Below are 14,956 nucleotides of genomic sequence, written 5' to 3'. Positions count from 1 at the left end.
GAGGTGTCACACTCCGATTTGAATGGGACCACAATTTTTGGAAAGAGCTTAGTCTGAAACCCCCAAAACCGAATTTTCAGCTGCCCAAATTCATTTTTCGATTTTTTGCGAACCTTTGAAAATTCAAAATTGACTGTTTTTGGCGATTTATGCTTTTTTTTAAAAAAAGTACGCACTTGATCAGTAAAAATGGTCAAGATAAACCCCAAAACGAGTATAAGTTACCCAATTCCAAATTTCACCATTTCCAGCCATTCTGGAGCCTCCAGCGCGATTTTCAATTTCTCCAGAATTTTGAGTTTGCTCCAGAAGGTGTAAATAATGCAGTTGGGCAGCTAAAAATCGATTTGTGTATTATACGCGACCTGTTTAACGAGTTTATTCACATTTGAGCCGATTTTGAGAGTGACACCTCAAGAGTGGTTTTTGACCAGCTTTTTTCAAAATTAAAAAATCCAAAAAATCAAGTTGACTCCCAAAATTGACTCAAATGTGGATAAACTCGTTGAGCAGGTCGAGTATAATAATACACAACTCGATTCTTAGCTGTCCAACCTTCATATTCACGCTTTCTAGAGCAAATTCCAAATTCTGGAGAAATTGAAAAATCGCGCTGGAGGCTTCAGAACGCCTGGAAATAGTGAAATTTGGATTTAAGGGGTCAGTTTTGGACAAAATACAATGATTCGCGCGAATTTCAAAAATTTCCACGCAAACGGGAAACTTTTGATTTTTTTGATTTTTTAATTTTGAAAAAAGCTGGTCACTTGAGGTGTTACTCTCAAAATCGGCTCAAACGTGGATAAACTCGTTAAACAGATCGAGTGTAATGCACAACTCGATTTTTAGCTGCCCAGCTGCATATTCATGCCTTCTGGAGCAAACTCAAAATCCTGGAGAAATTGAAAATCGCGCTGGAGGTTCCAGAATGGCTGGAAATGGTGAAATTGGGATTTGGGGAGTTATTTATGGACAAATTACAGCGATTGGCGCGGATTTCAAAAGTTTCCACGCAAACGGGAAACTTTTGATTTTTTTGATTTTTTAATTTTGAAAAAAGCTTGGTGAAAAAACAAAGTATAGTCTTGAGGTGTCACTCCCAAAATCGGCTCAAATGTGGATAAACTCGTTAAACAGGTCGAGTATAATACAAAACTCGATTTTTAGCTGTCCAACCTTCATATTCACGCTTTCTAGAGCAAATTCCAAATTCTGGAGAAATTGAAAAATCGCGCTGGAGGCTTCAGAACGCCTGGAAATAGTGAAATTTGGATTTAAGGGGTCAGTGTTGGACAAAATACAGTGATTCGCGCGAATTTTGAAAACTTCCACGCAAACGGGAAACTTTTGACTTTATTGATTTTTCAATTTCGAAAAAAGCTGCTTAAAAAAACACTTTTGAGGTGTCACTCTCAAAATTGGCTCAAAAGTGGATAAATCTGTTAAATAGGTCGAGTGTATTACACAACTCGATTTTTAGCTGCCCAACTTCATTATGCACGCCTTCTAGAGCAAATTCAAAATTCTGGAGAAATTGAAAAATCGCGCTGGAGGCTCCAGAATGGCTGGAACAGGTGAAATTTGGATTTGGGTAATTGTTTTGACCATTTTTACTGATCAAGTACCTACTTTAAAAAAAAAAAACATTAATATCCAAAAAAAGTCAATTTTGAATTTTCAAACATTCGCCAAAAATCGAAAAATGAACTTGGGCAGCTGCAAATTCGGTTTTGGAGGGTTTTAGAACTAATTACTAGAGACTAAGGATACTTTTCGGCATCGTGTGCTGTCGAGTGCTTTCGGCTACGCTCGTTTGACTTGTCTCCATGAAAATGAAATATTCTCCTTATCAAAGATGAAACTCCTGTTTCCTTTTTGTTCAAATCTTTCTTTTTCATAATCATATTATTTCATACGAATATTGTACGTATTTTAATGATAAAACTCGTGTTAGTCCTGTTTCTTTTGAATTTTAATCTGTTTCATAATTTCGTTGACACGTCGACAGTCTTGTACTCTAGTTAGACAACTTGGTTTCCGATCTGAACATTTCCAAATGGCAATAATATAAATAAAAAACAGCTGTGATGATACTAGTCTTTCGAATTCAATTTGAAGAAAATGTAAAACTTTAACAGAATGAGAAGTGACGTTGTTGTACAAACATTTGGAACTTGGAAGTTTTTCAAAAGAAGATTGATATCACATCAGTCAAAGTCAAAATCGAAAAAATCTTATCAGATTTCCAACTGCTCACATAAGGCATTTAACCCAAAGTATATTATTAAGCAACAAAAAATTGCATTCTACAAGAAATACAATGAAGAATACGTAAGAGACAATATAATATTCGAATATTATAATTAATTTTTAATTAAAATTAAAAAATCTCATCAACAGGAACAGGGAACTTGAATCATTACAATATTACAAAGAATAAAGTCAAACGAGCGTAGCCGAAAGCACTCGACAGCACACGATGCCGAAAAGTATCCTTAGTCTCTAGTAATTAGTGGTTTTAGACTATGCTTTTTCCAAAAATCGCGATCCCGTTCAAATCGGAAGGTGACACCACAAGTTAGAAAAAAAAAAAAGAAAAGAAATCGGCTCAAGCGAAGCGAGGGAAAATGCTGTTGAAGATTTCTATTGAAAAGTAAGAAAACAATGTTTTTTGTGAGGGGTTCATTTTTTAGGATTCTAAATTTTAGAATTTAAATGAAATGATAGGTTTTTAAAGTAAAAAAAATTAAAATTCTGAAAAACAGAAGCAAACAGGCTCGAGTGAAGCAAAGCCAAAAGTTCGCGAAAATTATACAGGATTCCGAGAAGTATAGAAAAAACAATGTTTTTCAGTGTGAGGTGTGAGAAATGTGTTTTTTTGGTATCAACATTTTCTGAATTAGAATAATAGATACCTACGTAGGTATTTTGATTAAAGTTGAATTTGAATTAAAAAAACAAAAAGACTTGAGCGAAAAGCGAAACGAGAGGAAGAGCTTTTGGGAATTCTCACTTCTAGACGTAAAATCCCATATTGGAGGGGGGGGAGGGGATGAGAAGTCCATATTTAAATTTCAACAAAATTTGCTCAAATTTGATCGTTGAACTTGGTTTGGCGAAAACGAATCAACAGGTCGAGTGGGAATGACCTAGGGATAATATTCGAGGATTTCCAAATTTTTCTGAGAGGGTAGAGAGGGGAGGAAAAAGCCAAAAAAGTCAAACTGCAAGTCAATCGATAGGAAATCAAAAATTAATCAGCTTCCTAGACCTATTTTGAGCCGAGAAATCCGGGGGTTTCACCTTGAAAAATCTTGTTTCATGCCCTCAACCCCCTTAATTGACCTGAGAGGCTGACATTTGACATGTATATCGGGGGGGGGGATGATCTAGAGGTGCTTTTTGGGGGACCAACTTTTCAACCCATTCCACCATTTTCCAGCTACAGAAAGTGTAAGTATTTTCGCCCTTTTTTTTTAAAAATGGTTTTCGATTTTGTGTCATTGCTGGAGCCTCTCCAAATTGACTGAGGAGACAGAAATTTGGTGCGTATATCAGCTAGGTACCCTGAATGTGTATTTTGTGGATTCTATCTTTTGAGCCCATTCCCACCACTTTACAGTTGCCAAAAACACAAATACAAGACGAATGAAAGGGAATTGGAATTGTTCTCTGGGCGAAGTCCAAACGGGGGGGGGGGAGAACCATCATCATTTGGGGGACCAAGGGAGTGATTTTCTTGAAAAAGGTGGTTATTCAAAAAAGGACTCTGTCTAGAAGTAAATTTTTTCTGCAATTTTGAGTGAAGGTTTTATGAAAAGCGACCAAATTCTGCCCATAAATGGAAAATTTTCAAAAACTTTTGTACGGACATGGCATTTTTTATCTTTTTTGATTTTTTCCTAATGTGGGATAATTTTGGCTGAATTGATTTTTCTTCACCCGGAGGGGGGGGGGGTTCAGTTCTCATGTAGATAGAGGGAAGATAAAAAAAGTATGGTATTACTTTCTCATCCGAGATAATAACTGTAGAGGTAGGTTAAGGAAAATTCCAACTTTGCAAAATAAGCTATACCTTTACCTGCCTACACCCTAAAACAATCTACCAGGCACCGAGACGAGCTTGATTTCCAACTTTAGCACCGATAAGTATATATTCTATCAAGTTTATCTATTCATATTATTGTTCGTTGAGGAAAAGTCATTACGAAATCAAACATGTTGTCGCATAATTACATAACGTGGTTATCCTTCAAAACGGAATATCACGAGTTTACTTGTACGGAGCATGTGCAGTTTTTAACGCTGTAATTATTTCACATTCACTATCTATCCATACTTATAACAACAGATGAATATTCGATGCTCAATGAGAAAAAAATCGTAGTAAACAAATTTTTTCATTGGGCGGGAAAAATTGCAAGCAAAACGATTTCGTATCTTTACGTTACGATGAAATGAAATTCTCATCTTATCAAAAATGAAATGCATTGAACAATTTATTTGAAATATGATAAAAATATGATACGAAAAACACCATAAATGAAATGTAATAAGAGAATAAATGCACAAGTGGACCGAGTGGACGTCGAATGATGGTAATTATTCTTCCAAAAAATTTTCCGTCGATGTTACAGTCGCTTCTATCAATAAACTAAAATCAATTTCGGTCAAGCTTGCTGCAAAAATAAAAATAAAAAATGTGTAAAAAATTTAATTAAAATACCTCGAAATTTGCACACAATAGGTACCTACCTTTGGCGGTTAATAAATCAAGAAATGTATCCAACGGAGATAATCGTTCATTCGATGGAAATGCCGTTAACCCTATACCAACAAAATAAAAATTTTCAAAAAAATTGCACGACCCTTAAAATTGATACCTATACAAATTTACAAAAATATTCACCAGCTCCATGGCGAATGCCCTTCGGTAAAACAGTGGTACGAGACTGAACTCCAGATATGCCGGATAAAATATTCAAAGAATGTTCCCTCGCTCTGATCATCAAACTGACCGGATGAGACCACTGATTCATAATACGCTTGACACGTGATCTTGGTAACTGCATCAGTAAGTTCAGTTTATTCCTCAACCCTTCTCCTCGATCGGGTAAATCTATGGAAAAGTTTTCGAGAGTTATATTTTTGTCTTTGTCCGCAATGTGACACCGAAGCCACTCGATGGCATTTCAATATTATTATTTAATCTTGATACCTGCCATGATCGCTTTCATAACGTCAATGTTCACTTGAAACACATTCGCTCGAACGTAATCGATAAATCTAGGAGTAGAAAACACTCTATAACCGAGATATGTGAAAAAAGAAGAGAATCCTTGAGGTAAAGGGAACGCCAATGAGTCGACGGCGAAGTAGTATCGTTCAAACAGGGCGAATAACGCGCGTTTTTTGTGCTTCTGTAATCGGTCCCTGTAAAATGAAATAGGTACCTATTTTTTAAAAGCTCCAATAAGATAGAAAAATTGACTATAAAAATGCATGTAATTCAATTTACTTACACTAGAGAAAATCCTCTCTCCGTTCGTTTCGTATCGATTCCAACAGATTGGGTTAAAAAAGAGCATAAAATCCTGGAAACCTCCAATTGAGACGATACGTATCTCATCGCAACTGCATGCACTTGCATAGGGCTTTTGCCGAGTTTCACTAAATGCAGGCTGATTTCTCTCAAGTTCTGAAACAAAGAGAACACCAGAGGTGGATTTAATACACGATGCAAAGGGCAGTATCCGGGTAGACCTGCATGAATAATGAGCCCCTTTTAATGATCAAGTGTTTTTGATTTTTGTACAGTAGGTACTGAAAAGGGCAAAAATTTAGTTTTTGCCAAAATTTCAAAAAATTGAAAATTGCCAGCTTTTTTGGTCAAGCTTTCCAAGAACTCTGATTCTTTTGTCAAAATTTCAAACAACTCCTGCGTTACCAAAATTGTCAAGAACAGTACTGTTCGCTTTCGAAATTCACAAAATAGCTGGTTCTTTTTCATCAAAATTGCCAAAAAGTTTTTTTCTTTTTTTGACAAAATTGTAAGTAGAAAAGATCAGATTTTTGAAAATCTAATCGAACTTTTCAAAAAAAGTCGTGCTCTTATGAACCCAAAAAATTTGTTAAAATTGCAAGTAAGGAGAAGGACCCATTTTTTTGGTCAACATTTTTCAAGAAACCTTTTTTTTCAATTAAAATATACAAAAAGTTTTGCTTTTTGCCAAAATTGCTAATTTTTTTTAAAAATGTAATTGTAGGTTAAAAACTATTTTTTGTTCAAAATTCCAAAAAATGCCTATTTATAAAAAAGAATCAAAATGGCTGGGTAAATAGTTTTTTGGGCAAAAAATGCAAATGAACCCTTTTTTTGGCCCAAATTTCTAAGAAGTCCTGCTTTTTTATCGAAAAAATCTGTGTTTTTTTATTTTTTGGAAAAAGTTTTCATAATGTCTGACTTAAAAAGTTGAGGAGAAATATCAAACTTGAAAAAAATATAACAACAATGTTCAGAGCATTTATCTGATTTTATAATATTTGATCTGACTTTTGAAAACTTAAAAATTGCATAAATTTCAGACATATGCTAGACTTTTGAAAACTCGAAAAAATGACTATTGAATTAGAGCTGGGATTTTTATGCTTTGCATATTTTTCTTTGGACTAATGATAAAAGTGCATATTTGATCAGACCTCCACGAATCATTACTGACGAATGTGCCCAATATTATTTCTAATATTTTGCATATTTCAGACCAAATTGCATATTTTAGGAGAAAAATCTACACCATTTCTGTATATTTGAGCATTCCTTTGGTATTTTTTTGCATTATAACTAGAATTTTGCAAAAATTGAGGTTTTTAAGACTTTTTGTTAAAAAAAAATGCAACATTACTAAAAATGTCATCAAGAAAATTTTTCCTGGAATACTAAATTTATGAATTTATAAATGACTTGTTTTGCCTACTGCCTACTAAATATTTTTTAAAAAGAAAAATGTATTTTTTGTTTTGAACTAAGAGTTTTCATGTTTTTTTTTTAGCTTGGAAAATCCTTTTTAGGAATACGTCACTCAAACTGAAATTTTTGCATATTTTGGGCGAAAAAATTGCATAAAATATTGCACATTTTCATCATATTTCTGCATAAAAATCCCAGCTCTACTAAGACAGACGGGTCAGTGACCTTAAGAGAGCAGATACGTAAACATATGACCTTGGGAAACCAGACAGACAGACAGGCGGCCATGAGAGGCTAGAAAGGAAGGTCGATGACCTTGAAAAGCAATAAAAAACGGGTCAACGACCTCCAGAGGCTAGACAGGCAGACAAATAGCCTTGGAAAGCCAGGCAGACAGGCACTCAGAAAACATAGAGAGGCCAGATGGCAGACAGACAATCTTGAAAGGCTACACAGGTAGGTCAATGACCTTGAAAGGTCAGAAATAGGGGGCAATGAATTTGAGGGGTCAAATAGGTCGTCAAACGACATTAGGAGACTACACAGTTAGGCAGGTCAGTGATCTTGAGAGGTCAGATGCACAGGTCAATGACCTTGAGATGCAAGAAAGGATGACAGACAACTTTGAGGAGCCGAACAGAAGGGGCAATGACCTTACAAAGACAGTCAGGAAGACATACATATGACCTTGGGAAGACAATTGAACGGGTCAATGATCTTGGACGGCCAGACAGATGGGTCAATGACCTCAAGAGGCTATAGACAGACATTTAGACCACTTTAAAAAGCCAGACAGATGAGTCAGTGACCTTGAAAGGTTGGACAGGCAGTCAGACGACCTCGGAAGGCTAGACAGGTAGGTGAGTGACCTTGAGAGTCTATACACACGGGCTAATGACCTTACAAAGACAGCCAGAAAGACATACATAAATGACCTTGGGAAGACAATTCAACGGGTCAATGACCTTGTGGGGCCAGACAGATGGGTCAATGTCCTCAAGATGCTATAGACAAAAATTCAGACAACTTTAAAAATTCAGACACATGAGTCAGTGACTTCAAGAGATCAGACAGGCAGACAGACGACCTAGGAAGGTTAGACAGGTAGGTGAACGACCTTGTGTGGCTATACACAGTTACACACGGGTCAATGACCTTAATAGGCATGGTCTGGATGATCAGATGAATTTTGGTCCTTTTTTTTGACAACACTTCTAGACAGTCTTTTTTTCATGTCATAAAAACTGGTTTTGTTTTGGTCAAAATTGTCAAAAAAAAATTATGACTGTGCCCATCAAAATTTAAAGTTGTACCTTGTACCTACCCACCTACCTACCTACCTACCTACCTACCTAGTACCTACTTTATATGCCGAAATCCAAAATTACAAGAAAATCTTGCTTTTTTGTAAACAATATTCTAAAAAACCTAGTTTCATCAAAATATAACCAAAGGAGCCTGGTTTTTTGTCAAATTTTCTAGAAAATCTAGAATTTTTCCTCCAAAATCCTAAAAGGACTTGTTTTTTTTCTAAAATTGCAAAAAAAATCCTTTTTCTTCATCAAAATTGCAGGGAAGACTTGGTTCGTGTCAATATTGCCAATTTTTTTTGTCCTTAAAATTGATGGAAATTCATTTTGAAATCAAGTTTTTAGAGAAAATTAATTCAGGAAAATAGTCGTTAGGGGAATATTAATTCAAAAAATCAGACTCGAGAATCATTTTCGAAATGGGTCTTCTGAGAGGCATTTGGGAACACATTTCGAAATCAGTGGGTAAATTATTGTTTAACTAATATCTGACTAATTTTTTTTATCGTATGTAGTAACTCACCACTGATATAACGTGTTCTTGTTTACTCGCAGCCGAAGCTTCTATTTCATTAAAAGGCAAAGGATCTATACCAGATTTATTGGAACGAGATATATTCGCCACATCTGCCAGCATACCAGTGGAAGCCATATGAGGTGCCCCAGGTGAAAGAGGAGTACAACATCGCGATAGAGCTTCCGGCTAAAGGTAAAAATCACAACATCATTTATTATTCTCGATTCACAAACTCAAGTTTTAAAAATTATTTAGACCATGCCTTACCTGGTAACAAATCAGAGAAACCGATAATTTCTCAACAACGGTGCTATTTTTAAATCTAGATGTCTGCGAATGGGTTAAAATATGGGCAGGTAAATGATTCCACAGTTTAGTCCAAATATCGCTTCTAAATGGAATCAGGCGTTGTCTCGGTGTCAATAGCATTACAGAAGGGTTACATAACATTTCTTGTTCCAGGGTTAAGGTGTAATTGTTCACCTGGATTACACATTTTTTTTTTTTTTAGTAAATACACAAACATGACATATGTAAAATTAACTCATCTCAAAATTTACCGCATCTAATCTAATACCTACCCTTTCATCGATCAGAGATCCTGAATGAATCGTGGTCATTGGTAATAACCTTAAGAGATCAGATGCATCATTTGATATATGCTTGCTCACTGAAGCGTAACAAGCTCCGACTAGAATTTCTTTCAGAAGTTTCGAACTATTTATATCGGTTAATTTTTCCGCAATCACAGAAACCAACTGCAATAAAAAAAAATTCAAATAGTAAAATAGGTAGGTACCTAGAGCAATTAAACTAACGAGAAAAAAAACAAGCTAGGTATTTACTTCATTTATAAACTCCGTGTCATTCAAATGGACCAGAATGAAATGCAATATAGATAATTTATTATTTAACGACGCGTGCTTGTAATTAAAGGACTCGATTAATTTTCTTTTTGGTATAGATAACTTGAGAATTTCCAATGTTTTAAGATCCAAAACTTCCGAAAGTGTGCCAGGTACAGGTACTAGATTTAAAAACGAATTTGTTATGGAAGGACTATCCATAATAAAATGGCAGCAAGGCTCGTGAGCGATTCCCAAATCCAAGACATGAGTGAATAAATCCGCTGCGTAGACCAGTAAGTGTTGATCTAAAATATGAGAACATTTCGAATATAATTTTGAGTAAAGACTTGATGAGAATTTGTGAAAGAGGAGGGAAATCAGTCATACCATCATACATGCAAAATACTGGATTCATTGAGCCAACTTTATCCCATGGAATTCCAGGTACGGTACAGTGAACTATGCTACCATGATGAAGTACAGTAATCGAATATGCGAAATGAACATCCGTATTGGTACTCGTTGATGTCGAGCTTGCAGGATCAACAACTGGCTGCAATTGCAAAGTTTAATTAAATAAAATAACGTAAAATAAACAAATTCAGGGCCCTCGTACTGTGTTTTTTCACAAAAAAAAAAAATAAAATAAAAATAAATAACTCAGTAACTTAAAAAAATTCGAAAATTACCCCAAAAAACATTTTAAAGTACTTAAACAAAATTACCAAAAAACAGAACATTAAAAAGTGAAATGTTCTGATTTTTTATTTGAAAAGTTTGAACTATTTTGAAACTCTTTGATGAAAAAGAGAAACTTTTTGGCAATTTTTAGCAATTTTTGGCAACAAAGTGAAAACTTTCGCAAACGAGAATTTTTAAAAATTTTATGCAAGAAGCATAACTTTGACAATTTTAGCCAAAAGTAGGGCTTTTTGAGAATTATTGGCGACAAAGTGACACTTTTTAGCAATTTGTAGCAAAAAAGCAAAGATGTTGGGTAGCTTGAACAAAAAAGGTGAAAATCTTTAGCAAAAAAAACAAGAACTTTTTCAAAAAGCAAAAATTTAACAATTTTAGAAAAAAACACCAAATTTTTGAAAATTATTGGCGAAAAATACACTTTTGACTTTTCTATTTTTTTTATTTACATTTTTTAGGTAAAAAAATCAAAACTTCTTGGTAATTTTTGACAGTTTAAGCCTAATAAGGTGAGACTTGAATTGTTAAAAATCTTAAATTTCTGGGAAAACACTTACTTTTGGCAAAACAAAGCAAGATTCGCGCAGTTTTTGGAAAAAAGTGCGTCTTTTTGGAAATTTTTGCAAAAAACCACAACTTTTGTAATTTTCTTAAAAACAAGAATATTTTACAATTTTAGGAAAATAGAGCAAAAATTTTTATAATTTTAGCCACAAGCAGGACTTTTCAGAAACTTTAAAAAAAAAGACAAAATGACTTTCCAATATTTTGCAAGACTTTTCTTTTTATTGGAATTCTAATTTCTAAGCATTGAGTTGATTTCAGTAAAAAAAAAAACATGTAAAACTCTCCTTGGGAGGGAAGACGTCTTTACCCTCAATTTTATCAATTTCTTGTCTGGAGAAATTCAGAAGGTTTTGGACAGTTTGAAAAAAAAATACCAAGCAATTTTGTTAAAAAACCAAGAACATTTTCAAAAAGCAAAAATTTAACAACTTTAGCAAAAAAACAGCAATTTTTGCCAATAAATGGTAAAAAAATTACCTATATTTTTTCAGGTAAAAAAACGGATTTCTTTCAGTTTTAGGTAATAAAAAGAGACTTGAATCTTAAAAAGTTTAAATTTTTGGATAATTTGTTTCAAATAATGAGATTTTTTGCAAGATAACGAACATTTGTGATAGTTCTTGGCAAAAAGTAGAAGCAAAAAAATAATAGATACATTTTCATAATCTTTTTTAAAAATGGGAGACTTCTTTAGATTTGTCAATTATTTTTTAGTTGAAAAGCAAAACTTTGGCATTTTCATCTGAAAAAAAAAACTAAACTAACAATTTTAATCAAAGGAAGTGTTTTTTGTCAATTTCTAGCAAAAAAAAAGTAAGACACTTGAACAACTACATATTGAAAAGAAGTGAAAATTTTGGAATTAAAAAAAAAACAAATTTTGGCAATTTTATTAAAAAATGAGACTTTTTTTACAATTTTCGACAAAATTGACAAAAAAGCGAAATTTTTGAGCAATTCAAAAAAAAAAAAACGTTAAAATCTATGGTCATTTTGTTAAAAAACAATAAAAGGCGATGTTTTCAAAAAGCAAAAAAATGTTTGAGAATTATTTGGCAAAACTTTACATTTCTTCGCACTTATTTTTCGAACAATGAGACTTTTCTTTTTACATTTTCAAGTACCTATTTGAAAAAAACACCCTCTTAGGTGCTTTTTGGCAATTACAAGTAACAAAGTGAGACTCATCATTTATAAATTGCTGAAAAGCAAGAATTTCAGGCAATTTTTTAGACAAAAAATAAGACTCTTTGAAATTTTTGTACAAAAAAAAACAAGAATTTGTGACAATTTTTTTAATTTTTGGCAAAAAGCAAAACTGACAGTTTTGGCAAAAAGCAAAAAAATGATACATTTTTGCAATCTTTGTTAGAAATGAGACACTTTTCTGGGGTTCAATCGCGAGATTAATTTCCATTTTTTGGTCAAAAAAAACTTTTAAGTACGTGTAACATTTTTCTTTATAATTGGAATTTTTTGGAATTTTATGCGCAAAAGCGACCATTTTTAACTAGAAACGGAGCTGTTTGGCAATTGCCACAAAAAGTGAGATTTTTTGCCATTTTTGCCAGAAAGTGAGGCTTTTACATTTTTTTTTTCTAAATAAAACAAATGGCAGGACTAAAAAAATAACAAAGTGTATACTTTCGCAAATTATTCACTTATTGATTACTTGATTAGCATGTTTTTCCCTTCAAGATGCATGAGAAAATTGAGTTTTCAAAAATTTGGAAAAAAATTACCTACCTATCTACTAATTTTACTTATAGTAATTAAAACTTAGCAAAAGAGACCAAAAGTTACTTTTAAAACTCAGTTACATTGAAAAATAAAAGCTATACATACTTGGAAAAAATAATAATGGCAAATATACACAATCCCAGTCGACTGCATCAATACAAAAATATTTTGAGAGAAATCATGAACTCGCAGAGGGATAGGAACGTCGTTATAAACATTTGTCTGCGCATCGGAAGAATTGACTCGTTTAATTTCTGGTAAATTTAATGGAATGTTCAACTGGAAAAAATGTCATTTTGAATACGTACAATGTACGGGTCATTTATATTCTAAATTCGTTACACATTTTTTAAAAACATACCACTGTTTCATGGGGCATATCATCATGGAACTGAAACGCCGATAAGGTAGGAACAGTAACAAATTCGGCAGGTGTTTCATCGTCTTGTTTGACCGAAGACTTTCTATAATTTATATAAAATAAGCACTGATGTTCCGCATTCCACTGACACCACGAAAATGAATTCAGTATTACTTCGTGCAATTTGACTTCGGTTTTTCTCTATAAAAAAAAACAAAAAAAAAAAAAAATACAATCAAATTAAAACTTACTAAATTGAAAAAAAAAATCAAAAATAATTTTTCAAACTTACTCCTTCGTTGCGGGTTATTTCGTACAAAGAAATAGCTGCAAAATGGCAAATTTTTGTCAATTAATTTAATGTTTAAATACATCAAATATGTAAAATGTTCTAATGTATTCTTACATTGAAGATGCGCAAACACCAATAATCTATCGCAATTGTTACGTTTCTTGCGGTATAAAAACTGTACCATGATCTGTTTAGCAGAAGTGTTTTCCATGCTTGTTAACAAGCACTGATCTCGTAAATCGATTCCGTGAACTTTATAAACATGACTGGAAGATCGAGAAAGGGAATCTGGCTGCGATTCATTGTTCGAATTACTTTGTTTAGTTTTGCTAATGTAGACTGAAACAAAATTACAACTCGATTACCAAGTCAACTCTTCAGAAACAGTAATACCTACTTGAACTTACACAATCTCAAACTCACCTAGAATATCATTGCTGCTGTTGACCGATGCTTGAATTAAATTCAGCTTTTCTTTCACAGTGTACAGCGTTTGAAAAGTATGACTGTTTCTGTAATAAACGCAAATCCTTGTGCTTTGATTTTTGAATATTTGAGCTATTAAAAATTTGCCATCTTGTTCAGCACCCAACACTTTCCATAAACCTATACAATTACAATATTAAGTACACAATTATTACATACCACGTTTAAAATGAAAATACTTGAAAGCTTTTATATGTACTTTTAGGTACTTACATTCTGACTCAGCAACACAATGGGTTTTTATATTTTCTATAACTTTCATGATGCCAAGTTTTTACCGAAGCTTTGGCAATTTTACGTACTTTTTTCCCCTAAAGCATCACGATGTTAATTAATAAACTCGGCGAATAAATCGTTATAATTGATACGATACATAGAATAGATTATTTCATCACGAGCATGTTGTATTAAAAATAAAAAAATAACGTTTACATAGCGAAAGCGAACATTGACAAAGATAACGTTTTTCCGTTGAATTGCTCGTTGTCCTGTCGTCTGTTTCGCGCTCGCGCAAACTTGAATCGATGCGTGTTTGATAGCTGCGAGGGAAGAGATAGGAGGGAAGAAATCGTCAATTTTCCTCCTCGTCTCTTACCCATACGTTAATGTTTTGCGTTTTGCGTTGTTGTGCTTGTGCCGGCGCTCTTATCAGTGAAGAAGTTGTTTCATTCGTTGAAATTATACACGTGTATTTCAAATTCAAACCCTCTAGTATAGTTGGTATTCGTAAGCTCTATTGTTTCTTTGATGTCAGTTTTATGAGTTCAGAGTTCGTGAGAACTGAGAATTGACGACTTGATAGAAATCTTTTCAAATTGATTACTCGTAAAGAATAAAAGCGCCCAGAGTGAAACGCAATAGTCCTATTGATTCCTAAAATGTTTTTTTATTTTTATTTTTGTCAAAATTCACAAGAAACTCTGCTTTCTTATTAATGTTAAAATTGCCAAAAAAAAAGTCTTGTAAATTTTAGAAAAATTGAAGAAAAAACCTTTTTTTTCTGGGTAAAATTCCCTTAGGGTTGCATTTTTGTCACCAAAAATCTGCTTTCTGTGTCAAAATTATTGCAAAAAAAAATAAACAAACAATAAACAACTTATTAAAAGTAGGTACCTACCTATACCAAATAATCTTACATTTTTTTGCCAAAATTGCAAAAAATCGTATTT

General features: G+C 33.4%; 1 protein-coding gene across 2 annotated transcripts; it reads right to left on the bottom strand.

Moving 5' to 3' along the window:
• Nucleotides 1–4,471: 4,471 nt before the first annotated feature.
• Nucleotides 4,472–14,297, bottom strand: pigeon (protein). Of its 2 annotated transcripts, XM_065369990.1 has the most exons (16): nucleotides 14,001–14,296; nucleotides 13,725–13,907; nucleotides 13,416–13,640; nucleotides 13,302–13,336; nucleotides 13,010–13,210; nucleotides 12,754–12,927; nucleotides 10,030–10,195; nucleotides 9,640–9,947; nucleotides 9,376–9,552; nucleotides 9,062–9,277; nucleotides 8,801–8,980; nucleotides 5,523–5,698; nucleotides 5,219–5,433; nucleotides 4,910–5,119; nucleotides 4,756–4,827; nucleotides 4,472–4,679 (listed from the first exon to the last, which is right to left on the bottom strand). In XM_065369990.1, the coding sequence occupies exons 1-16, from the start codon at nucleotides 14,047–14,049 to the stop codon at nucleotides 4,603–4,605; spliced, it is 2,664 nt and encodes an 887-aa protein (XP_065226062.1). In that variant the 5' UTR covers nucleotides 14,050–14,296; the 3' UTR covers nucleotides 4,472–4,602. The 2 variants fall into 2 exon arrangements, with proteins under 2 accessions (XP_065226062.1, XP_065226070.1); XM_065369998.1 differs by lacking the exons at nucleotides 4,472–4,679; nucleotides 4,756–4,827 and having other exon boundaries at nucleotides 4,944–5,119; nucleotides 5,223–5,433; nucleotides 14,001–14,297.
• Between the last annotated feature and the right edge of the window lie 659 nt (nucleotides 14,298–14,956).

The sequence above is a fragment of the Planococcus citri genome, chromosome 1, assembly GCF_950023065.1.
Source record: "Planococcus citri chromosome 1, ihPlaCitr1.1, whole genome shotgun sequence".
Classification (NCBI taxonomy): domain Eukaryota; kingdom Metazoa; phylum Arthropoda; class Insecta; order Hemiptera; family Pseudococcidae; genus Planococcus; species Planococcus citri.
This window is presented reverse-complemented; position numbering and strand designations above follow the sequence as displayed.

What these genes read in the sequence shown, in the direction of transcription:
- pigeon (XM_065369990.1), bottom strand. Translation starts at nt 14,049, where the DNA reads ATGAAAGTTATAGAAAATATAAAAACCCATTGTGTTGCTGAGTCAGAA. An exon ending in TTTCTCTGATTTGTTACCAG is followed by an intron (nt 8,981 to 9,061) that starts GTAAGGCATGGT and finishes TTTTACCTTTAG; the next exon opens with CCGGAAGCTCTATCGCGATG. An exon ending in AAGAACACGTTATATCAGTG is followed by an intron (nt 5,699 to 8,800) that starts GTGAGTTACTAC and finishes TCTTTGTTTCAG; the next exon opens with AACTTGAGAGAAATCAGCCT.